The sequence below is a fragment of the Hippoglossus hippoglossus genome, chromosome 9 (genome assembly GCF_009819705.1).
Source record: "Hippoglossus hippoglossus isolate fHipHip1 chromosome 9, fHipHip1.pri, whole genome shotgun sequence".
NCBI lineage: Eukaryota > Metazoa > Chordata > Actinopteri > Pleuronectiformes > Pleuronectidae > Hippoglossus > Hippoglossus hippoglossus.
Genome location: NC_047159.1, coordinates 4,408,410 through 4,427,989, shown reverse-complemented (window position 1 = coordinate 4,427,989; position 19,580 = coordinate 4,408,410). Strand labels below are relative to the sequence as shown.

The window sequence follows — 19,580 nt, the reverse complement described above, 5'->3', positions numbered from 1 at the left end:
AGACAAACAAGACGACGGATGAGGGGGGATTTCCTGGGGATGAATTCTGCAGCACCGAGATACGACCGAAGATCCAGGTGACGTTGGAACACGATTCTCTGGTGGTACGTCTGCAAATATCCACAAAATCTGCTTCCCAGCATGAGTAACACTAACAGAATCCCACTGCCTGATTAAATACGCACAAGTAAGAGCTGCTAACCATCCTTTTAATTCACAAAAAGAACAGAACTGTCACATTCACCTCTTTTTCTATTCATTTTAATCTAACCGGCTGAGTATTGGCTCGGCTGGATTTTAAACAGACACAGGAAATTCTTGATTCATACTTTATTAGATTGAAAGAGAAACAAAAGCTTTTTCCAAATCACATTTGTTTCTGTGCTCATCTTTTAACTTCAGCTGATAATCAGCTGAAGCTACTCTCAGGGGAAAGATGTGCTTACATGCTATAGCATCCTGATTGTCTGCTGTGAAAAAGGTCTATATCTTTGCTAAACAACCCAAATAAAAACCTAATTAAATGCTGCTCTGAAGCCATTAAAGATGAATTTTCCATATGGATAAACATACTTTTCCCAGGACACAACACACAAAAGTGCCAATATGAAATAAACTATAAAAGAAACTGTTTAGTTTATTTATTTAGAAACATTTTCAAGTGTGTCAACTCCATTTGTATCACCATACAGGCGCCACTGGATATCAATAAGGGTTTTGAAAAAACAAGTTCTGACCTCTGAACTCAAAAGATCGTCGCTGTTTTACAATTTCTTTCATGATATATGCTCACACATGGCCGGCCCCGAATATTTAGTGAATGAGTAAGTGGGTGAGTCATGGATTGGTTTCCTTCAGGAAGGGAGAAAAGAGCGAGGAGGAAATTTGCTCATAGCTGCGAGCGACCTTGTGTGGTCAGTTTAATATGATTAGAGTTGAAGTCAGCTGTTACTTTGGCTCGCCGCAAATGCCTCCACCGGCTCAGATTGAATGAGTGAGCGAGAGCCGACGACAGCGACGATAGCGGAGGCGTGCAGTCCGAGAGGAAATTTGACAATGACCCCGGCGTTGCTAAAATTGGCTCGTTACACTGAACCACCCACTTGCACTGTCCAAATAAACGGCGTGAACAGGCAGTCAAAATAAACTTCCCTTCGTGTGTCCTCTCCAACAACCCCCCCCCCCCCCCCCCCCCCCCCCCCCCCCACCCCCCCCCCCCCAAAGAGACAAAACAGCTGGTGAACAAGACTAATCACGGTCACAACAAAGGAAAACGTGCACAAGAAAACAAAGATTAAAGATAAACACATGATTTAAAGTATGAAAATAAGAAGAGAGAGCAACAGAGATGAGACGGAAAAAAAACAAGAGGTGACGGAGTAAAAAAGGGGGGAAATGGATGAGGAGAGTGTTAAAAATAAAACAAAGGAATCACTCGTGCTCCAGCACTTCCGCTCATCACACTGCTCCGGGCATTCATGCCATCCAGCTGTCCTTTTTACGGAAAGACGGATCATCCTCCAACGTAGCAGCGTCTGTGATATATAATAAATCTGAAGATGCTATTACAGGCCATTCATTGGGATGCACACGACCGCCTGTCCGATAAGTCACCGAGGTAATTAGGCTGCTGTTTGCCGTTCCCCGAATGGCTGCGGCGTTTTCGGGGGTGAATGCTTAAACAGCGGGGCTCACCTTTGCTCGGCAGACTGGCTTACTAACTAGAGGAGGGAACTTTGGCTGCATAGTAAAATGGAGAAAGAAATGGACGGACGGAGCTGATGGATGAAGGGGGATGATCACAGAAACATTTTACTTTGTTTACTTCTGCGTGAGGAGTTTGGATTCTAAATGCCCTCACGTTTAGCTTTTAAGTCCCCATGAGGAAATCCACAAAACTAATTCTAAAAGAGTCACAAAGTCCACACATGGAGGCAGTCAAGGTGAATAGTGGGTCATTGGTTTCTTTTAACCAGGACCACGATTTTTCACTAATCGCATATTTAACAATTGAGTTTACGATCCTAAACTAATCTCAACTTTAAGCCAAATAGAACAGAAGCTACAGTTTTTTTCGAGGATTGATTTCTGTGCTTGGGATGTGATTTAAATATGGTGTTTACATGCATGTGACAAACATATGTGTCACATGCAAAACAGTGAAAAATATGTCATGCATGGAGAAACGCATGCTCCCACGCATTCCCCATCAAGACGGAGGGCATGAGCAGAATAACCCAACCAGGAAGTAATCAGGTTGAATCTTTAACACAGAGAGCTGCAGGTTTTTCTCTTGATTGGTTTATGAAAATGTTTAAACTTATCCTTTAAAACTTGTTAAAGATGCTTCTCTTTCAATGCATCATTATTGAGCTAAGAATGCAACAAGATAATCCACCAAACAAGGACGAGATTCTTTCTTTTTGCTGTTTTCTGTTTTCTTTACCTTCCTTCACACCCTTTTCTCCCATTCTGGCTAAAGACCAATGAGCTGGATCCCAAACAGTTCAGACATGAGCTCTGTGACGTGTGAAGAGACAGTGAGGAACAGAAGAGACACTGCACGCTGAGCCATTATTCTTCAATCTACTTGACTTGTAAATGACGTGTTGGTAAGTCCGCAGGCTAAATGTTTGCTCAGTCAGCTGTAGCCGCTGTTCATCGGGGCCGTTAAGATGCTGTTAAATGCACAGATATCTGTCACCGTCGTGGGCGGACCTTCTCTACGGAAGCTTTGCATGTCACTGCGGAGACTTGTTCGAATGTGTCATCGCGTTAGCTTGAGATTCATGTACGACCGATAAAAGCGTCACGTTGACTCTTTGTTATATTTCCATAGATTAACCAGGTCAAACTCTGTGCAGCTCTTTGTATTTGTAGAATCACTTTGAGGAACATTAAGGTACAGGTTTAATTTGTTTCTATCCTGATTGCATTTGAATCACAAAATGCATTATATCATATGCAAAGTAGGTGAATATTATATTCAAAACACCTTTTAATTTAAAGCACAGACTCACAACATTCCGAAATCATTATTTTAAAATATGATTATCGAACAATGATATGAATTTTGAGTAACGATTGACCATTCAAATAGATTCAATTCATTATACTAAATCTCCTTGTGCTTTTGAATGTTGGTTAATTCTGATAATGGACTTTACATTACTTTACTTTAAGTTGTGTTTATGAAAATCTCGATTTCATAGTGAAAATAATTGTAGAGTTTGTGTTATAACTCGGAGTCTCTCAGTCAAAACAATAACAAAACGTCCAGTCGGTTAACTTAAAATTAAATTGGGGAAATCTCCAGAATGTAGCATTGTTTGAGACATTTTGGATAATGTTAGTACACAAGTCAACGACTCAAATCGCACTGCATTGCAATAGCTGCAGGTGTTTATGTTTTTACCAGCGTCAGGGCACAAGGAAACCAAAGAACTTCACAGCCTTCATTTAGATTCAACACTAGAAACTCAGGCTGTAACAGAATGACTTTAAATCAAGTCCTTGCCAGGACAACAGATGTAAATGCTGCAGCGGACGGCTTTGTTCAATCTTGAATTAGACTCATTTCCATATGCGTTACCTTGCTGGAGCTGTGGTGGAGCACGTCGCTGTAGACGGTGCCAGTCTCCCAGTTCTTGATCTTGAGGAATCGGGGGCATTTGGAGGGACTGCCGTTCTGCAGGGTCTTAGTCGGTGAGGCGCTGCCCTGTTCCGGAGGCTGGAAAGGACACACAGACATATCTGCATGAAACATTTCTGAATGCATTATATCTGCCTTATGCATTCTGACCTCAAAGAGACATTCGGTGCAATCTGGGTGAGATGTTAATGACTCAGAGTCATACTGAGATAAGGTGAAAAGTGGTACGGCCCTCCCATCAACGGTAGTGAATTTTATTGCACTTGTTTGACATTGATTGGCAGGTTGATGACAGAAATATCATGGATAATATCTGGAGGCCTTTTGACAGGATTCTTAGACTCACACCCTTTTTCACGGAATCCCTTTCATTCTCTCTTGCTCTCACATTTCTGGTTTAGTTCCCACACCGTGATGAAGGCAATCAGCCCTTAACAGCAGGTGAATGACAAGCTAACTCCTGGCTCACTGCGTTTCCCAATATTGTCGCTGTTGACTGATGAATGCCTGCAATTTAACCCACAAAGCCAACTGTATGTGCTCCTATAGAAAGGCACAGAGTGATTGCCAAAGATCAAGAGCAATCAATCTGAAACCTTGCACGGCAGCGTTAATGACCGGGGGGGGTGGGGGGGGACATGATCTTCCTTCCTTGCAGGAGGATGAATACCACCATTGTCACACAGGTTGAGTCTCATTGTCATTTCGTGTCCCCTCAAACAGCAGAGGGGAAATTAAGAGATTTGAATTGACTTTGACTTTGCACACACACGGAGAGTAAAGAGCTCAGTTCCCGTGTGTGTTCCTGCTCAAACTGCAATAATCTCAGACACGACAAACTGTCACCGCCGAGGCCGGAGACAGGAGATGAAGATCGTTGTACCGTAAAGTGACTCTCAGCCGAACGGACACAGAGAGTCAGATGCACAGGATTCAGGCCTGTTGGCGTAAGAGACGCGGAGCAGTTGTGTGTTTTTTTAATATTCAGCTTGTCGTTCACTGACCGGAAGCTATAGCTTTGGCATTTACATTTTAAAAAAGTAATTTCTATTAAGGCTACATGCAGGTTTCAGAGCAACACATTTATATCAACAACCCGTCAATGTCAGTTCATGTCTTTTAGCCTATGTACCGATTTTTAAATGTCGTGTCATGATGGAGGAACATTTTTATGCCTAGAAGACATTTCTTGAATGTGAGATCAGCTAATGAATGACCACAAAAATTACATTGCAGGTACAAATTATGGGCACGAGAGTCAGTGAGATAAAAAGCAGCGATTATGTGTCAATTAACCAGTTTGCTTAACGAGAAGGAAACGTTGCGTTACAGTTTGTGGACAGGATGTTTCCCAGAAAATGAAGCTGTCACGTTTGGTTGTAATTAATACTGAGAGGATGAGTGATGAATAACTAAGTCATCAAGTAGCTGCTCCTAAAAGGCCTCGTTGACAGAGATTAGGATATGGAATTTAGGAAGTCGAAAAAAAAAGCACATTTTATGGTACTTGTTTAGCTTTTGCAAAACCAAAGAAAAGGACAAAAGTGTGAAACCCTAAAAGCTAAAGAGAAACATTCACTAACTAATTATTTAATATGTTCAATTCCCACATCCTTTGTTTATCCCCTATGGTTAAAATCTTGAAATACGAACAGTGATCTTCTTTATTTAAAGTCTATGGTAGCAATTAGCTGGTGTTAGCTCAATTAGCTCGCTTGCCACATTTATCAATCCAATCGTAAGAATCAACAGAAGTCTGCTACGAATGATTGACTACATCTAACGTGTGTGAGAAGAAGTAAGAAATAAAAAAAAAAAACATATTTACAAACAATATCTATTTTAATGGTAAATCTTCTCCCAGGTTCTGCGTATTCCCTCAGTAACATATAACTAATCGTACGAATCCCATCACGCGCCAATCACAGGGCCTCCGTGTCAATAAGGTGTAGATGTGACAGATGGGAGCAGCCATGGAGCTTCACATTAAGATAATTGGAGCTAATCCGATAACAGATAATTACACTGCGGAGTGTGATCACCACAGTCTCTCTGGTAAATGCAGTTAAGCACTCAAAGTTTCCCCATTTACCCATAAATTAAAAACTCCTCACGAGAAAAGGAGATGATGTGTGTGCAAGACAGGGGGGGGGGGGGGGGGGGATGGGAAGAGAGAAACTCGCCACTGAGCGTTTGAGAGATGAAAATACACGTTAGACGTTAAATATTCACATTTGCTTTAGTCATGTTTTTTAAGACAGGTTAATTTATGGTTTTAACAATTGATTCGGTGATGATTAGGCCACAGCATGTTAAGTAAGGAGGCCCGGAGGCACAGTCTCCGCTTTTAATGGCTCATCAAAAGGTTTGGTCTCCAGAAGTCGCTCGCTGGTGGGGTTTGACAGAACATTCTGCCACCTATCCTTTCTTAACAGGCTTATTAAACATTAAATTATGCAGGAGCAGAAGCTCAAGCTGGAGGCACAAGGACAATCCTTCACCGACGTGAGGAAACTCATTTGCAGGCCGTCGACGTGTCACTTTAAATCCTCGTATTTAACGGTTGGAGAAATTTGTCTGAATTTCCTGAAACAATTTTTTACACGTGCTTTTGTATGAATTTAATTGAGTCTATTGAATTTACACTTAGCGATGAGGCATCAACGTCATCGGTGTCTAGCCGAACGCCCGCGGGGGGGGAACTTCCTGCTGCATGAGTCAGTACATATGCGTATACTGGACACACACATACACTTTACATCTCAAACACACCTTCTTCCAGGAAAAGGCACAAGGCTTCTTACCATATCGTACACACAAGTCCTCTCCAGCTATCCCCCCCCCCCCCCCTTCTTCTCCAGCACACTCTCACACACATGTTTTCACAAGCATGCACATTAACACTCTCATCTCCGCAGGTCTGAGGGGCCGGATCATTTCAAGAGGGGCCGCATTTGACGACGAGAGATGGATCGAGCAGCTGCATGCATTCATTAGACCTCCTGGAATCGCTTCGCCCCATCCGGTCCCATTGATGGGGACGGGAGCGACGTCACGAATGCGGACCGTGTGCAGATTACGACACTCAGACCTGTGACCAGACCCTTCTGTGTAGAAGCCGTAAGCCGGATTTAATGCCGCGCCAGCTTGCCACCGGAAGGATTTAATGCCAAGGTGATGGGATCTCAAGCAAAGGCTTTATTACTTTGTGCAAAGAAGCAACATGGGTGTGCGTGCTCAGTTTCTGAAAGCGTGGAATGGGCCAATAGTGTGGATTAATGTGTAGGGCTAAAGAGCCAGACAGGCAACAGCAGTCATGGATGCACATGCATTACACAGCTAGAGATCTACTGAGCAAACGCCTGCATCGCAAAACACACACAAACAAAAGGGGCGACAGATCTTTGAGCTTCTCATCGAGCACAGGCTCATTCTTTAACATGATCTTTTTCTCATTTGCATTTGTTTCACTTTACCTTGTCAGTGCCAGTGTTGTTGAACACCACCGGCATGTTTTCCAGCATTCTGTCGTTATCTGACGCCAGCTGGGGAGATGTGCCATTTCCCACGCCAAGGTCCCTAGAAGTCAGAAAACAGTTTTCTGTCAGGTGTGTGAGCCTGCACCTGCGTCACTGCAATATCCCGGCCAGACCATGCATACATGCACACTAATGCAAACAGACAGAGCTGGATCGTGAACACATTACTCAGTTCTTCATCATTTGCAAACTGATAAATCCCTGCACGGCCTCACTTGTGCCCACATAGGTGTATTTTCTGTGCTGGACTCAGCGGGTGGGCGGACAGAGCTCGGCTGTCGTCAGGCTTCTCCTGTGTTAAATTATCAGCACCTGTTGCAGAGGCACAACTTTCTCCTATGTGGGTCAGCTCCAGCAATTTTTCACCACAGCGTTCGTCCAACTTTTTGAAAAAAGAAGTTTATACCCCTGCTGCCTTCAAATGAGACTTATGTCAGTGTGGCTGTGGCTCGGGGGGGTCAGCCTCTAACCTGAAGGACGGCAGATCAAAGCCAGTCTTTCCCATTCTTTGGTCATCAAGCCTGGAAAATCACACTTTGGAATTTTGTTCTATCTCTAAATTCACAACCTGTGTCTTGTTTTTTGACAATTGCATTTTTTAAAGATATTTTCTTGCTTTGATTTTCTTTATTGTGAGCCCCAAATTAGGAGAAGACACACGGCACAGACTTCCGAGGCCTCAAACCGCCGTATGTGGGGTGGAGACTATGGAAGTTAGTTTTTTTGTAAAAATATTGATATTTCTTATATTAATATTGCTGTCATTATGAATCTGTTTCCCTGCCTGCTAGCTTGCAAAGTTCTCAGCCTCTGTGGCCTGTAAATGCAGGCGGCAACGTTAATATCAGCTTCAAAGTTGCCGTTGCCTGGCAGCAGTGTTCTCACAACTTCCCACGTCGTAACCATGAGCTCACGAGTTCCAATTTGTGAAACTCAAAAAAAAACAAAATACCCCTTGCGAGTGAAAAGTTATTGCAAAAGCCATATTGACGTTACGTTTTTTGTGATTTCAAACACTTTTGTTGCTTCGATTCTCACATTACAGATTTCTATCTCACTTAGGCTAAAGGGGGGGAGGGGGGCGTCCCTCTGCTGCCGATGTGGCATAAACTCATCGGCGTGATTTCAAGATTGCATTCATCCAATTCAAAACGCCCACACACACATCGCCTTCTACTGCCTTTCACACTACCCCCCCTGAACACACACACTCATGCACACATATTTACTGGTGAGCACGTGTCCAAGCCAATCGTAAATCCTTACGTCCCTTCTCCCTGTCACACTCCATCTCTCCCTTGCCACAGTTTGTAAAAGCATATTCGTCCACACAAATCGGGGGAGGTGGAGTTCAAATGAGCAGAAACCTTCTTTCATTCGTCATTAGCCTCGACTCTGCTCTGAAAACAAGCCATCAGTTATAATGAGCCATTCTATTCCAGCCAAATTGTATCAAGAAATAATTTGAGAGATGTTATTGCACAGATGTACCTGGAAAAATACACAAAATACAGATATCATCGTATATTCCCGTCACGATCACAGAATAGAAAATACAGTTATCTGACTCCTTCCTGCCGCATTTTTTTTGATTATTCACAAGGTTTCAAACTCCATTTCTGTGCAGGCAGGTGGTCGTATTAAGAAAAGTAATTTTCACCAGACTTCACTGTTCCTACTTTTTAATCTTAGCCCATGCGTCATTAGAAAGCAGTGAATCACTCAGAGTCCTTATGAAAGAGATGAGGATGTGCCGGAGTGGTCAAGAATGAGATATCGATTCAGAGAGAGTGTCGCCTCAATCTGATTTCAATCGGTCGTGGGAGCACAATGGCAGATAACCGAGACGCCAATATCAACAGTGCACTGTGCGTTGAGACAGAGATGGAGTATCGGCTCAGACCGAGCGGCCTCATGAAGAACTTCTGCAGAACGAACACTTCGAAGAAAACGAAGAAAATCAATCTTTCTTTGAATAGAAATTCAAGGCGATGTGTAAAATATACATAATAACACTGCTGCAGCAGATCTTCAGAAACAAGAAGAGAAGATTTGCTCTCTTTAAAAGCGAATAACAAATAGGTGTATTACAAGCTTTGCGTTGCAGTGGGATCTAATATGTCACTGATGATTCTCCTGAAGGAAATGCACCTGTCTTTCAGGGACAATATCTGAACTGCAGCAAAACGTCCTCAATTAAATGGAGATTACGAGGAAGTTTTGAATCTTTAACATTAAATATCGAAACTTTCTGTGGTAAATAAAATGAGACAATGCAGGACGTTTAATTTAAAGAATAGAAAATTGTTTAAAGGCGATTGTATTATTTGTTTAAGGACGTTTATAAGAAGCTAGTGTTTCTCTGCACTGTTGCAGAGAGCTCACTATATGTTGGGTTTCTCTCTGTTATGGTCTTGGCGTGTGACCTTACGATGTAAAGTGATAATAATGCACATTATACTAATAGAATATAATTGAATATAGAGCCTGTAGCACACGAAGCAGTTATTCCAGCTGCTGAAATGGTCGTGATGAATGTTGTGAGCAATGTCATCATAACTGACAGTAATTACTTGGCTCAGGGTACTTACTTGCACACTGAGTCATATTAGGTGAATGCGAGCCTGAATGAGAGTGTGTAGCAATAAGTGCAACACAGCTGGGTGGCTGAGTTTAAGGACTGTGGCACAATCAGAGAACCAGAAAACAACCACCTTCTTGAAGAGTCCTTCACCCCCGCTCGCTCTAATTCTTACCAGAAACAAGCACGGAGACACTTTGGCTCAGGGATCAATAAGGTGGTATCACATCACAAATTACCAGGCCACTTGAATCTCGGCGTCCCGTCTCCCTGCATTCCTCTGGCCCTCGCCATTGATCTCCTTTTTGCTGTTCCTGATGAGGCGCAGCACCGGTTCGATCTCCTTCAGCAGCTCGTTGTTCTCCTCCATCCCGTTGCACAGGAGACCCCCGCGGCCCCCGTCCCTCATCAGCAGGGGGTCCTGGGCCTGTATGCCTCCCCTCTGCAGGAAGGACTGGTTGATGGACGGAGAGGACAGGTTCTCTATGGCCCTGAGCTGGGGCTCCTTGTTGACCTGCTGCTGCTGCCCGGGGCTGAATGGACTGAGAGGGGAGCAGTGCTCGTAGGACTTTGAGGCCGGGAAGGCGGGGCGCGTGACCCTGACCGTGCGCTGGCGGCCTTCTCCACACAGGGTGGTCTCCAGGTGGGTGGTGAAGCCCTCAGGCCCGCGGAGGATGAGCACAGCGTGGCTCTCGGGCGACACATTCTTCAGCGTCTCCAGGGCCCGCTCGTAGGAGAGGTCCACCAGGGGCTTGTTGTTGACGGCCAGGACGATGTCGCCCACCTGCACCAGGCCGCACTCCTCCGCCGCGCCGCCCCGGATGAGGTCTGACACGATGACAGGCGGCTTGGACACCCTCTGCTTCACCAGGAAACCCAGACCACCGATCTTCCTCTTGAAGAGGCGCACTGAGATGATGTTGGGCTGCAGCTGGCACACCGTGGGCTCAGACTCCTGCATGTTGCCTGCGTGAGATTGTTTGGCGTGTGTGCGCGCGTGTGTGCTTCTCCGTGAGTGTACGTGCGCTCTCAGGGATGTTTCTGAAAAGCAACAGAGAGAGAAAGAGGAGGGGGAAACAGAAGTTCTATTAGTTTCAGGGGCAATTACTTTGTCTGCATGATTTCCAGTGTGTCCAAGACGGTTTGTAAGTCGTTAAAGCAGAGTGTTTTCAGAAGGTAATATCTCACAGATCATTAAGTCCTGTTGAGCCACAGAAGCAAGAATAACCTCATGGACATAAAAAATCTATTATCCGACTAATCAGACAAACGTGCGCCTGTGTGATTCTCATTCCAGTGTAAAGTCGCGTTTTAAAAAAGGCAAATATTGTCTCAGCTACACGAAACCAGCAGGTTCTTGTCTTGTGATCTTCTACATTTCAGGGGTAAATATTGGACTTTTTAATCAGCAGAATCTAATTAACATCAATGAGGTGATTATTTCACCCATGTCCGTTTTGTTGGTTGTTTGTGGGTCAGGGAAAAATCCATAAAATCTCTGTGCAGATCCGGATCAGGAGGCAGATTCCAACATTTGTTAGAACGTTTTTCAACATTTCAACAGTTTCTTCCAGGGAATAATTCATGGATCTTGATGATATGAGTTGTGTAACAATTTGGTGCAGATGCAAAAAACAAATCCAGATCGAGTGAATATAAATGTGGATTGTTGGACCTTGGCTGACGAATGAGCTCGACTGAGTGACACTGACTCTAAAGCTTCAAATATCCAACATTATAAACTCAGGTTCAACTCGGTTAACTGCTCATATCTGTCTCTATCTCAATGGCTCATGCTCAATCCATTTCATTCTGCTCAGTGTATTTATTCTGTGTAGATTGTATATATTATTCATATTTTTATATCTTCTTTTACTTATACTGCATGTTTACTTATTATTACTGTGGCAATGCTCCTTGCCACGGGGCGCTCCCACACACAGCCAGAGACGGAAGTGTTGCTTCTAAACATTCTTTATTAATCAATAAACATAAATTCAAACTACAAACTCAGTCCGGGCGTCTCTCCAGTGTCTCCGAGTCTCTGAGTCTCTGAGTTCCGAGTCTCTGAGTTCTGAGTCTCTGAGTTCCGAGTCCCTCCTTGAGGCAGCGCAGACAGTACTTTTAAGCACGAGGACCAATCAGCTAACAGCTCTCACCTGCGCTGATTGATCCTCTATGAGCAGGTGAGGGTGCTCTCCCAGCCCCCCCACCTCCACACTTACTTTTACTGCTTTGACTGTTTACCTCTTGAGGGTCTAAAGGATTATCTTATCTTATCTCATCTTCTGTTAAAATGTTAATGATCCAGTACTTTAGCCTAATGCCATCGATAGAATCTGTTCTAAATATGTTACCTTAAAAACAACGTAGTATTTTATCATGGTGACATTAGTAAGTAATGGATTTTTCCTCCGACCCTGCGAAGACAAGGACAAGTGAAATATTGGGTTTTGTTTTCCTCCATTTGCAGCCAGCTCTGGTTGGAATGGTCGGTCTGCTTGTGCGACAGCAACCTTTGAAATCTCCAGCTTCATTCGTGTTGCGTACAGACAGAAAGGTTCGTTATGGAGCTGACATTGTGACAATTGCCAGGAATGTGTCATTTCAAATTCCATGACTTCGCAGCCTCTTCAACCCCTACAGGCAAATACATATTTACATGTGCTTTTTTGCGTAATCATGACAACTGAACTTTTGAGGAAAGAACAAAACAAGGCCGATCCCTCCGCTCCTTTAGGTCCTATTGTTTCACTCTGTGCACCATCGTCTCTGCACTAGAAATTAACTTTAGGAACAAGAAGACGCTCTCCTCCCACGTCGCTCAGATGCTGCACTAATACCTTTTTACTCCATTTGATGCAAAGCAACAATAAATGAGCGAGTTGTTATCTAGAAATCTCTGCATCTGGCAGCGTGGGTGGTCTACGCACCATGTTAAAAAAGAAAAAGATGTGAAGCAGCACCGTGCGCGTGCTCGCAGTCGGTATAGGAGGACAAGCACGCGCTCTATAACGGGGAGAATTCACCACCAAGGTCAGCGCTCTGCCTTTACAGCAGCCTGTGGTCGCTGCTGCTCTCACTCTCCTGCTCGTTGCTGCTCCTTTGCAACAGTTCAGTGGTTTGTTAACTCTTCACCACGGTCAGAAATCACAGGGAGGCTCGTGGAACATGTGAAAGTGACTTATTCAAGAGAACAGTGTGAGAGAGAGACTATAATGAGACGTAAATGTTCTTTTTTAATCTCCCCGGCTACGATACTTTGCATGAGAGTGAGTCAGGTCAGTGGGACTGAACTGAGCTGCCCTGGAGCACAGGAATCACTTAAACATGCCCTTCAATCCTCACTCTCTGAAGCTGCAGCATAGTTAAGAAATTATCAATGACGGATGTGAATATTGATGAGAATATGCCCGGAACATGGAGATTTTTTATTCTTTGAGAATGCTGCTCTTACTGGTTTGGGTCAGATGAGTCTCTTTTATATTTTTATGAATATCAATGATCAGTGAGCTAAAGCAAGCATAGTTTAATCCTCATGAATCATTATGGATTCCTGCATTAAAAAATGATCTGTTGTTCAAATAATGTCATGATTCAGAGTTATTTACTTCTAACCACTTAAAATATATATCTCATCTGAAGGGCCCCCCCCATGTGTTAGGGGCCACCTGGGGGCCAGGTAATATTATTTCAACTGGTAATATCATAAGAATCATCGGTGTAACCTGCACTTAATTTCAATTTAAATGCATAATGTATATACGGTTTTAGGCGATAATGGGAGAAACAGCATTTTTGGGCTTCAACTGACAGGTTGCTTTAGTCGTGCATTCAATAAATGTCTGATATCATCATCATCATCATCATCATCATGCAACAGCTACAAAACAAAGCCAGTTGGAGGTCAGATTTGTGTTTTGAAGTTCAAACACAACAGATAAGCAGCTGCAGAATTACTGCTTTGCCACTGAGACACATGCAGTTACCCAATAATCAGACAGCAAGATATATTTACATCAAAATGCAAAAGAAAAAACACAGTGGCACTGTTTCAATTTAATTTCTGACCACGTCTACTCGTAAAGATTATTCAAGATTTAACAGAACACGCAGGGATCATTAGAATGTGAAGCCCAGTTTGGTTCCATTTTGCTCTGCTCTCCTCACAGGCGTCAGTGCAATCGGCAGAAAACGCACAAGATGTTCCCATCGAGAAGGAAACGAACGCATTTCTCCCAGAGCAACAAGTTCTGGAGACACTTTGTTTGGGAACAATTGCAATAAAAACAAATCATCAGTGAGGCCACAGGTTCACTTCAGGGATGCTCCCTCCATCCCTCCATCCCTCCATCCCTCCATCCCTCCATCCCTCTGCTCCAGCTCCTCTCCTCATCCTCATCCTCCAGCGGAACGCGCAGCTTGATTCCCCCACACAAACACAACAACTACGATGAGGAGGAACTCACCCCCCTGAGAAGCAGGTCGCTGTCTCCACGACCTGCTGCCGTGAACTTGGGATAAAACTCCGTCTCCTGCTCCTCGGCGGCGGCTGCACGGCTCTCGCTCTCATCCACAGAGGGAGGAAGAAACCAAAACGTCTCCAAGTCGCAGCGACGCGCTCTGCCTCTCTGGAGACGAGGCACGCTTGTGCCGTTGCGCGCACCGGGGCGCCGTATAAATACAGAGCAACGGGGGCCACTGTGACGAGCTGGGGGGGGGGGGGGGGGGAGCCGTGCGCGGGCATTCAGATGAACTGGAGGTGGGTTTAGTTATGTCGGTATATCGTCATCACTCAGCATGCAGCGCGCCCGGCTCTGCGCGCATCATCCACACACACACACACACACACACACACACACACACACACACACACACACACACACACACACACACACACACACACACACACACACACACACACACTCTCCTGCAGCCCTGGGGTGGAGGCAGAGGAGGAGAAGGTGTGTCAGTGCCTCAGCACAGAGGTTTTTCTCCCGGTCGTGATCTTTCTTGAACTTGCAGTAAAGTCGGATTAATGAGGGGATAAAGATCTGAGAGACAGACAAAGACAATGCAGGGGGGGGGGGGGGGGGGGGGGGCATAGGTTTTTATTGACAACGCAAAGAAAGACCCTTTCACTTGTTTTTTAGAAAACCATCTTTGAGCAGAAGAATGAATTTCCCTGCTGAGACCCAGAATAAGCTCAACCCAAATAGAATCAAAAAGCCCTTTTTAAAACAAAAGACCTGTTATCTCCTCGGTTTAACCTTCAGTTTACTCAAGGATCTCCCTGAGATTCAAATGCACCTCTGACTTTTTGGAGTAAATTCAACGTCTTTTTTTACTGTGAATGCTTCTATCATATTAGTGTAATAGTATTGTTACTCTCTCAATCCATTGTTGCACTATTCCGATTGCAGTACTCTCATCCACTATGTGTCTTTTGACTGCATACTATGTTGTACTGGGATTTGAGTACTTAATATGGTACGTACTTATATGTTCTGTCTTGCATACTTATACTGTGTGTTCTGTCTACTTATATTTCCTGTACATATATGGAAGAATTGACAATAAAGTGGACTTTGAAAAGACCAAACCACAGGTAAAAACACTTTATTAATAAAATAAATAACAATTAGAACAGTCAAATGATGAGGTAAGTTTAAATATAAAGGGGAAAATTAATAGAAAGTTAAAGAAGCAAGGCATGTTAATATTTTTAAGGATGGAAAATGACCAAGTTTTTAAATCTGAAGTTACAGCAGCAGAGGACCTCAGTTTAAAAAAAAACAACTGCAACAAACCTTTGAAGTAAAATCTTAAAAATAAAACTGGGTAAAAGAGGAAGACAGATCTGGATAAAGGGCCAATTGACTAGTTTATTGCAAATAAAGAAATATAACTATTTACAATACATAGTGTGTAGAGAGTAGATATGTCAGTAGTGTGTGTGTGTGTGTGTGTGTGTGTGTGTGTGTGTGTGTGTGTGTGTGTGTTTTCAAGATCTTAAGAACGTCAGAACACTTTCAGCACAATAGTATTGAATAATACATCAGACATTAGCCATAGTTTACTATGTGATCTCATTTATTCTGAAGCTCAATGCAAAACGATGATTCTCTGTTCAATTCAATTTGATTTGAAAAGCACCAAATCACAATATATATATATATATATATATATATATATATATATATATATATATATCATTTCAACGCACTTTGGTAAAGAGACCTTAAGAAATTACAGGAAAATCCAACAGTGAGAACGCACTTTAATAACTTTGTTGATGAAGAAAAAAAACTCCCTTTGACTCAGAGAAACTTCTGGCAAAACCAGCTGGTGCTCAATTTGTGTGTGTGTGTTTTCAGGGAAACTGGTATTATCAGATCATATCTCGGTGCCAGAAAAGACACTCCCCTGTCCTGTAACATCCACTCCCTCTCAGATCTCCCTATGATACTTTAGAAAGTACTTTACTTTTCTTTTTTTTTACTTTGTTTGTCTCCTCTCGCTTGTTGCTTATCGGACGAGGCGCTGAACCCGTGTTCAGCCGACTCAAACAGAAACGCTGACCTGTGTCAGAGGAGGTGAACATCTGTAGCAGCCGTGGTTATTGATGCAAGCTACTTATAAAACATTAAAAAACAAATGATAATTAGGTCCATAAAGATCCTTGTTGTATTTTTTCAACTTTTTAATCTAATTAAAAAGACAAAACCTCCCAATTGGCTTCATAATCAGTGTTTTATTCAATATATATTTCCTACTTTTTCTCTTTATCATAATATCACCTGTATGTTGCTTTTTGTGATATCATGTAATTGATCCTCCTGAGTATAAAATATAATAATTTGTGCTTATTTAGAAAATAATCAGTTTGAGGATCCGCTGACGAATATTCAATATTATTACATCAAGATCATAATAATCTAAGACTGCCGGTGCAAAGCAAACAACAAATATTATTTGGACCAGCGCAGTTTTAGTCGTTCAGCCTGTTCCCGACATGTTGTATTAATAGTCATTTGTGCTCACCATGAAAACAATCTGTAAAGGTGGACTTGAGATATGAAACTCAAGAGGCCAAAAACCTGCTTTGTGACCTTTTGACTGAATTCGGATTAAGTTAATCCATGTGTCCAAGTGACCATTTTAAATCATTTTGAAAGGATCCCCTGAAGGTGTTGCCGGGGTCGTCAGAGTTGAGGTGTGCAGGTGAACCCAAAAAATGCAGGAGCGAGATAAGATAACAAAAAGGGGAACGAACAGAAAACAAAGACAGAAAAACACCAGGAAACAAGAAGATGCTGAAAACAAGAAAGTAAACTGCTGCTTGGTGCAGATATTTGTGAATGTGCGAAGTCTCCCTGCACGTGTCTCCTCCGCAGGTTGTTAGGTTCGGAGCCCGGTTGCACAAATGCATCGAGATACAACCTGAGAGACAGTTCAAATCCTCCATCAGCTGACTCCCAGTGTGTCCACATGCAGACGTAACAGTTCCTGGATGTCGCTCTCATGCACGTACACACAGACGAGTAGCAGAAAAAAAGAAGATTTCGCTGAATCCACTTTATTAGGGACGTATCTTTGGAAACACACACACACACACACACACACACACACACACACACACACACACACACACACACACACACACACACACACACACACACGCACAAACACACATTCCATGGTCGGCCATGTCATTATGTCAATCACTTCCTGCTTGAGTGCTACCATCTGCCCTCTCATAAAGCCCCACACCATGAGGATCACTGTGCAAAGCCCCTGCTTAGCCCCGTGACGTCACACGTGGCTGCGAGTTAAGACTCCCTGGTTGAAATCACATCGGCTTCTTTTTCATGCATCTTCCCTTTGTCTTATTTGACCATTTATTGCACATGGGAGCAAAGAAACAGTGCATGTGAGTGCATGTGAGTGCATGTGTGTGCTTTTGTGGCCACACAACATGGCACGACTGTATTTTTTATGCCTGCCAAACATGCGTGACAATTATTTCCTCGTCACATGTTATCCATAACTCATATCCGGAACATGTGAGGTATTTAATTATGGGTGCCGCCTAGCAGCACCCATAATCAACATACCTTTGGATGGATGATAAAAACAAATGTGTTGGGTCAGGTTAAACCCTGAGAAACAAATACACACAGTGAATGAATAAAACAGAACTTCTTTTATTGTCTAGTTCAACTTCATAACTGTACAATAACACAAATAAATACATATTAATACACAACAATAACTTCCTTTTTAAGCTTGAAACTGAAGTTTACAGCTCAACGATTCACTAGAAACAGTTCTTGTCAGTGGCAGTGCAGCATAACTGCTGTTTTCGAGCGGTAAAGAAAAATTGAATTCCAAGAAAAAGAAACTTTAAAAACGTGGTATCAGATTGGTAAGTAGACGTTTTGTACTCGCCCGGCATTTTCTGCAGTATTGGAGGCATTTTCGATGCTGATGCTGGACCATCTCTAATAGACAGTTGTAAATATAATTCTGTTTCCATGATTTTGAAATATTATATTATTATTATTGTAAAAATAGTTTTTGTTTAATCTGGGAAAAGGAAACTACTATATTGAACTTTTCGGGGGGGAATTTGTCCTCTTGTTTTATTTCCCTCTCCTCTTGTCTTCACTTTTCTCCTCCTCGTGCTTCTCCTTCTTCTCCTCACGCTTTTTCTTCCACTCATTTTTCATTCTGTGCAACTTCTCCCCCCTTCGAGATGTTAATGTCTCAGTTATTGGTTTTCATCTACTTTTCCATTATCTTTACGACGTCTCTTTCTCTTTTCTGTCCGTCACTACGAAAAAAGGACTAAGGCAGAACTTTAGATGACGGCAGTTTAAGGACGGGAAACACAGGAATAGAAGGACGTGTCTGCCGCTCCAGTCAGTTTTGCATCTGTCATTCTGAGATGCACGACCACTCCTCCGCTTGTAAATGTAATAGAAATCATGACTTTATTCAATTTTTTTCCCCAGACTTGCCAGGTTCACTGCTCGAGGCTGATGTACCTCACTCTCTCCATCCTTCACTTCTGCATGTGTTATCAGTGATAGATTGCATTACAAGCCAAAAGAGACTGGAAGGACAGATGGCTTCTTTGATGTACAGTATATCTGCTTTTTTAACCAATCCCGTCATTTAGCTTTGAGCTGCTTCCCCCCCCCCCCAAAAAAAACACACGCTGCAGGGTTTGGTCAGGAATAGCTCAAAGAGTTTTAGCAACTAATGCACCACTTCCAGTTCACGTGCATCAATCTGGCCGGAGCAGTCGCTCTAAAACGAGTTTGGAAATGAAGGGGAAGATTTTGACCCCGATTTCCGAGACGCACGACAATTTTAGACTCGGCCTGAGTTTCCGCTTTGTCGTGTGTTGTCAGGGTAACGGCAGGGTCGTCATGCAGTGGAGCGAGGAGAGATCAGATGCTCCAGAAAGTAAAAGCATCAAACTTTGACTTCTTCTTTGACAAAAGCCAGACTGATCAGGAGATGAGGATGTAATTCTGAGCCTCTGATAGAATATTTGTCCTGAAAAGTGTAGGTTTGAATCTAACTATTCCATTATGGAATAATGTTGTGTCTATATTTTAGTTGTTTTCCTTCTTTCTTTCTTTCGAGCAGTAGCACACACACACTCACCTTAGTGACATTGGTCTCTTCATTTTATTTTAGAGTGCAACTGGAAGATGACAAAAATAGAACAAGAACATGAAGTGTTATTAATTATTATTATTATTATTATTATTATAATTTAAAGACATTATATACA

The 19,580-nt window shown here is 42.9% G+C and overlaps 1 protein-coding gene and 1 long non-coding RNA gene across 5 annotated transcripts in view; one reads left to right on the top strand and one right to left on the bottom strand.

The window, feature by feature from the left end:
• nos1 (nitric oxide synthase 1 (neuronal)) overlaps nucleotides 1-10,733 on the bottom strand; it is a 29,933-nt gene extending 19,200 nt beyond the window's left edge. For both annotated transcript variants that reach the window (XM_034596368.1, XM_034596369.1), the window contains exons 1-3: nucleotides 10,012-10,733; nucleotides 7,129-7,231; nucleotides 3,593-3,730 (exon numbers count right to left, since the gene is read on the bottom strand). In XM_034596368.1, coding sequence (XP_034452259.1) covers nucleotides 3,593-3,730; nucleotides 7,129-7,231; nucleotides 10,012-10,733 — 963 coding nt within the window. The remainder of the gene's footprint in view (nucleotides 1-3,592; nucleotides 3,731-7,128; nucleotides 7,232-10,011) is intronic.
• Nucleotides 2-19,308, top strand: LOC117768192. 3 transcript variants are annotated; one of them, XR_004615019.1, is made up of 5 exons: nucleotides 2-77; nucleotides 6,571-6,826; nucleotides 7,137-7,260; nucleotides 18,799-19,179; nucleotides 19,235-19,308. It is a non-coding gene; the product is annotated as an uncharacterized LOC117768192 (long non-coding RNA). The 3 variants fall into 3 exon arrangements; XR_004615020.1 differs by lacking the exon at nucleotides 2-77 and adding an exon at nucleotides 1,737-2,612; XR_004615021.1 differs by lacking the exons at nucleotides 2-77; nucleotides 6,571-6,826 and adding an exon at nucleotides 1,737-2,612.
• Nucleotides 19,309-19,580: the final 272 nt, after the last annotated feature.